At 44.2% G+C, this 5856-nt stretch overlaps 1 protein-coding gene across 1 annotated transcript in view; it reads right to left on the bottom strand.

Moving 5' to 3' along the window:
• Positions 1–3216: 3216 nt before the first annotated feature.
• LOC112158012 (solute carrier family 35 member D3) overlaps positions 3217–5856 on the bottom strand; it is an 8610-nt gene continuing 5970 nt past the window's right edge. Inside the window, exons 3-4 of the mRNA XM_024291169.2 lie at positions 4832–4989; positions 3217–4757 (exon numbers count right to left, since the gene is read on the bottom strand). Coding sequence (XP_024146937.1) covers positions 4017–4757; positions 4832–4989 — 899 coding nt within the window. The 3' untranslated portion in view covers positions 3217–4016. The remainder of the gene's footprint in view (positions 4758–4831; positions 4990–5856) is intronic.

The raw sequence follows: 5856 nt of genomic DNA, 5'->3' as shown, positions 1-5856 counted from the left end.
TTCTGTCCTTCAGACTTCCTCCTCTTCTTCAATTGGCCGATTATCTGCAGACAGAAGAAGGAGTTTTTCTGCAGCGACAGAGTCGGTCGGAGTCGGTCTGAGGGTCTAAGGGTCTGAGGGTCGGAGTCGGTCGGAGTCGGTCTGAGGGTCTAAGGGTCTGAGGGTCGGAGTCGGTCGGAGTCGGTCAGAGGGTCTGAGGGTCTGAGGGTCAGAGTCGATCGACAATACGAAGAACTTCTTCAAGTTTGAGTTCACATTTTTAGTCCACTTTTTCAGTTTCTGACAGTTTAAAATCTGTTTTAAAGCATTTGAGGAACTGATGCAGTTTCTACTGTATTCTAGTCTAGTTTACTCCATTCTACTTTATTCTCTAGTTGTTCATTTTTTTTTGTAGCAGCTCCTAAAGTTAGTTTTCATCATGAATTCTATTTTTTCCCATCACAGATGTTTTCTCACAAACAAAGCCGATGAGCTTTCAAAGGTTCCTGCCGTTCTGCTTCACTGTCATCAGAAATGATTCCTTCAAATCTGGCGTTTGTGTTTCATCTGCACATGAATCTCTACTGTGAAGGTCGACAGATGAAGATTCTGGTTTTGAATCCGTGTTTATTCAGTCGTTTTAATTTGACCAAAAAGTGCAAACATGAAGAACAATAATTTTCTGGTAAATAAAAAAGCTGTTTTCATCTATTTCATGACATATTCATCCTCTTCCTGTCTCTGTTTACGTATGTAGAAATGTAGATCAGTCTCTGAAGTCCATCGTGACTCCAGATTAAAAAGATTCTGTGCTGATTTAAAACAATAATCTCGTATTTTAACCATGATCTCTGTTCTCTCTAATGTCTCCTGAATTCAGTCAAACACCTCAAAGTTCAGTGGGTTTGTTCTCACCTGCAGAAAGATTCTTCTCCAAACCACATTTATCATAGAGATCGAAGATCTGCTCCAGAAACACCACCGTCTGCTTTCTGCTGCTCAGGGAGACTTCACAACTGCTGTAACGTTAATTTAAGTTTGTAGAGTGTGAGAGGAGAAGATCGATACCGTTCAATATCTGAGCTGACAGCTTTTTCTCCGGACAGTTCAACAAGCTGGAAGCGTTTTTATCTGTGAAGAGGACACGTTCGGAGGACGGGGGAGGAGCCATGTCCTGCTGAGGTGAAGAAAGACGAGCAGCAGAATGTTTGAATCCTGATGGAAGGATGAGAGGAAGTCTGGAGAGAAAACTGTTGGAGATGTTCAGGACAGGGATGAGAGCTGACAGGTTCTGGAGTTCTGACAGAGGAGATGAAGGTGGAGGCGGGACAGGAACCTGGTGAAGACTGTGGTGAGACAGGAAGCAGAGATGAAGATGGAGGCGGGACAGGAACCTGGTGAAGACTGTGGTGAGACAGGAAGCAGAGATGAAGGTGGAGGCGGGACAGGAACCTGGTGAAGACTGTGGTGAGACAGGAAGCAGAGATGAAGATGCTGAGGTCCTATTTGGGACAGATCAGGAATGAATCCATCGGAGGAACAGATTCTAGTAGATGTTCTGGAAACAGAAGGAGACGGTTTCAGGGAAGATGTTAGCAAGAGGAGGCTGAGGTTGGAGACACAGGAAAGAGTTCTAGAAGAGGACCAGATCGGAGGAGGATGCAGAGAAGGTTCGATAGAGGCAGACGAGTCGCCCCCTAAAGGAAGCAGATAAAACTCTTTGGAAAAACGACAGATTTCAAGGATTTATCGTAATTCTGGTAAATTTCTGCTTCTGAAGTGTGAAAAAGTCCCTCCAGTAGCTCTAAGGAACAGCTTTGATGCATGAAGAAGTAAAAATCCTTTCAGGTTTTAACTGGTTGGACCAGAATCTTTGACTCGACTGGTCAAAATTATGCAGATGATATTTGGATGTATACCAGGGAAGAACTGGAGATCTGGATGGTGAAGGTGAGGTCAGTAACCCCCAAACTGGAGGAGTGGCTTCAGCAGATCCCTGGAAAGATGTCTGACATCTCAGTGAAGGAACGTCGAGTTCTAGGAACAGCTGAGATGCTGGAACCTCAAGGTTTCTGGTGGAAGACCTGAGCTTCCGTTTTTGTTAATGTATCTGTTAGGTAAAGATATTTTAGACGTTTCTTTCCAAAATAGAACCCGCATATTATTTGTTTAGTTACCATGTTTCTGTTTTAAAGAAAGTTTAGATTATATTTTAACTTAATTTCAAAATAAAATAAAGAAGGCTGAAAATTATTCAACTTTTTATGCAACATTTGGTTTAAAAAATCTGATTTACTGCAGATTCAAAAGATTCTTGCCTTAAAACTAAACTGTATTTTACACCATTGGGCCATTTTGTTGCATCCTAAGAAGTTCCAGGTTTTTATTCAGTTTCATTAGGGGTTTAGAGAAAAAAATCAATTACTTATTTAGTGATATTTGTATCAATTTAAGATGCTGACATGGCGATATTTTATTAATTAATAATGGGCAACCTGCTGCGTCTTACTTTTAAAAAATATATACTGACACATATTATACTGTGGAAATCAGACGATTTTGACCGTTCTGTTTAAGAACCGAAATTTAATTTACCAAAAGAAAATGCAGAATGGATTTATGGGTAAATTACCATTTTATTATAATGGATTAATAAAGTTTTTTTGTTTTTTTTTTCAGGTTTTTTAAGGTCCCCCTTGAAAAAGAGATCTAATTGCAATGGGATTTCCTGGTAAGATAAAGACCGCATTAAAAAAAATGAATAAAATAAATTTTAAGTCATACTCTTAAAAAAAAGAGTTAGAAGTTGTTCAGGTTCAGTCATGTGATGTATCGTGATACATATCGTATCGTGAGTCGGATATCGCGACGTATCATGAGACTCTTTCCAATACACAGCCTTAGTTTTCTCACTAAAGTTTGCCTTTTGAGTGCAGGAGAGAAATGTTTGTTTATTTCATTTTTTTTTTTTTTAATGACCACCGAAAGTGACAGACTTCTGACAGCTCCGCCCACACGCGGCTCCAATCCAGCTGACGGCTGTGAGTAATTCTTCGGGGCGTTCGCTTCACTCGGCGGCCCACTTGGATCCTCCAAACAGACAGACTTTGACTGATGTTATTAGAACGAGCCGCCCGGAGGCGGCGGGGGTGAAAACAGCAGACAGCAGTGAGCTGATTCATGAAAACATCTGCAGACGGCCTGAGATCTAAAGCAAAAGCATCAACCATCGCAGGATTCTGGCAAATATTTAATTCACGTTTGCATTCAGTCAGTATTTGTCATGGATGCCGTTCGGTATCACAGTGTGAGATCTGATTCTGACACCAATGGAAGAACAGACGAGGATGTTTTCATTTCAAGCAGTGAAGAAACCCTTCGACTCATCAAGGAAAACATCCAAATTATTTTGATTTTGTGACCAGTTTCCCTGGAACTTCAGAATTCTGTAAAACTCTGACGATGAGTGGAACATTTTAGAAATAAAATGATGTTTTTTCTCTTTCCTCATAACCAGGTGGGACCAGAAACCGTTCAGAATATGAGAAGAGGACGTATCAATCACCTCTTTTACAAAAATCCATTTCCTCCAAACTGTTGAAGGCCCAGAAATTCAAACTCACTCTCATTTGGACTCACAGAGTTACATTCCACCACCGGGTCAAACGTAAAATCAAAAGTTCCATCAAGTATTAAAAATGCTGATGAAGTTGAAGCTGATCTCCAGTTTTTTTTTTGGACACAAAAAGCCGAGCAAACACAGTGTCTCACATTCCCACAGCCAGTTACAAAGAGATGAAGCAGACAGCTCCCTGATGGCGTTTTCACCCCGATCTGGATCGTCCTCGTGACTGCAGACCGCATCATGCTGCGCCGGCGTCCGCGCGGTTCCCCCAAAAGAACTAGAAATCCTCCTGCAGAAGGCGCCGGGACGCTCCCCGCCGAGGCAGCAGCAAACGTGACCATCAGGCATTGGTTACAAATCGAGGTCCAGTCTGTCGCTGTCTGGTTTCTGAACTTTCCTGCGGTCCGGCGCTCTAAGGACTCTCCACCTCCATGTTATCAACCAACGTTTCCTTCTTTGAGAACTGCAGGTTTCTAACGGACCGCCACACTCCTGCCAAGCTGTCGCCGACCGGCTGGCTGGCGGCGGCGCTCTCCTTATGGATGTGCTCCCGCTGCATCTCCAGGACCTCCTTCTCTGTCATGACTACCGGTTTCAGACCTCCTTCTGCGTCTCCTTGCTCCACGTTTCCTGTCTGTAATTCTCCGTTCGGTAGATGAGGAGTCTCCGCCTCCTCCACCACGCTCCCCCCTGAACCCACTGCAGTTTGCGGTTCTGGTTCAGACCCAGGGTTCGGCCCATCTCCGTTCAGAGGAGGCTTCTCTTTGTAAGGCTCGCCAGGAGGCGGGGCATCACTCCCCGCCTTCTCCAGATCCTCATACAAGCTCTTCTTCTTGCTCTCAAAGTATTTGACCACGCAGTAGGTGATGGAGCCCACCGTGTTCACCGCCACGCCGCCGATGAAGAGCCGGGTCGGAGCCACGTCCTTGAACGCCAGCATGCCAACCGTGATGGTAGCGATGCTTTTGACCACGCCCACAAAGCTGGTGGTGACGGCGGAGTTGATGTAGGTGCAGTGCAGCGTGGTGAAGTTCATGGCGCAGCCGATGAAGATGCAGAGGATGAAGATGATCAGGATGGGAGGATCCTTCCAGCCTTCATACGACCACATGTTAAAGGCGTCCATGGAGATGACGGAGCACACCAGCAGCACCTGCGGCAGACAGGAAGACGGTCAGACGTCCCCATGTGACCGTTCACCGGCAACACAGAGGAATGGCTTCCTACCGGAGACGCCATGATGGTGATGGCGTACTGCGCGGTCAGGGGGCCGTACTCGCTGTCCAGGCTGGTCTTCTGGATCAGAACCAGATACGAAGCATGGATGATGACCGCCAACACACCGGTGACGTAACCAAATGGATCTCCAGTCAGGTCACCGGCACCTGCAAGATCATGCAGCCACATCAGATTAAGGAAAACCAACGAACATGAGAAAAAAAAAACAACAACATGAGAAGAAAGAACCGACATGAGGAGAAAAATTGACATGAGGAGAACCAAACAACATGAAGAGGACAAACCAACATAAGGAGAACAAACTGACATGAGGAGAAAAAAACGACATGAGAAGAACCGACATGAGGAGAACAAACTCACATGAGGAGAACAAAACGACATGAGGAGAACAAACTGACATGAGGAGAACAAACTGACATGAGGAGAACCAACCAACATGAGGAGAACAAAACGACATGAAAAGAACAAAACGACATGAGAAGAACAAAACGACACGAGGAGAACAAACTGACATGAGAAGAACTAACATGAGGAGAACAAACCGACATGAGGAGAACAAAACGACATGAGGAGAAAAAACTGACATGAGGAGAACCAACCGACATGAGGAGAATAAAACGACATAAGAAGAACAAAACGACATGAGGAGAACAAACTGACATGAGAAGAACTAACATGAGGAGAATAAAACGACATAAGAAGAACAAAACGACATGAGGAGAACCAAATTACATGAGTGGAAAAAAACGACATGAGGAGAAAAAACAACATGAGGAGAACAAAACGACATGAGAAGAACCGACATGAGGAGAACAAACTCACATGAGGAGAACTAACCAACATGAGGAGAACAAACTGACATGAGGAGAACAAACTGACATGAGGAGAACCAAACAAAATGAAGAGGACAAACCAACATAAGGAGAGCAAACTGACATGAGGAGAACAAACTGACATGAGGAGAACAAACTGACATGAGGAGAACAAACTGACATGAGGAGAACCAAATGACA

Source organism: Oryzias melastigma, linkage group LG24 (genome assembly GCF_002922805.2).
Source record: "Oryzias melastigma strain HK-1 linkage group LG24, ASM292280v2, whole genome shotgun sequence".
NCBI lineage: Eukaryota > Metazoa > Chordata > Actinopteri > Beloniformes > Adrianichthyidae > Oryzias > Oryzias melastigma.
Note: the sequence above shows the minus strand (reverse complement) of the source record. Positions and strands in the feature narration are given on the sequence as shown.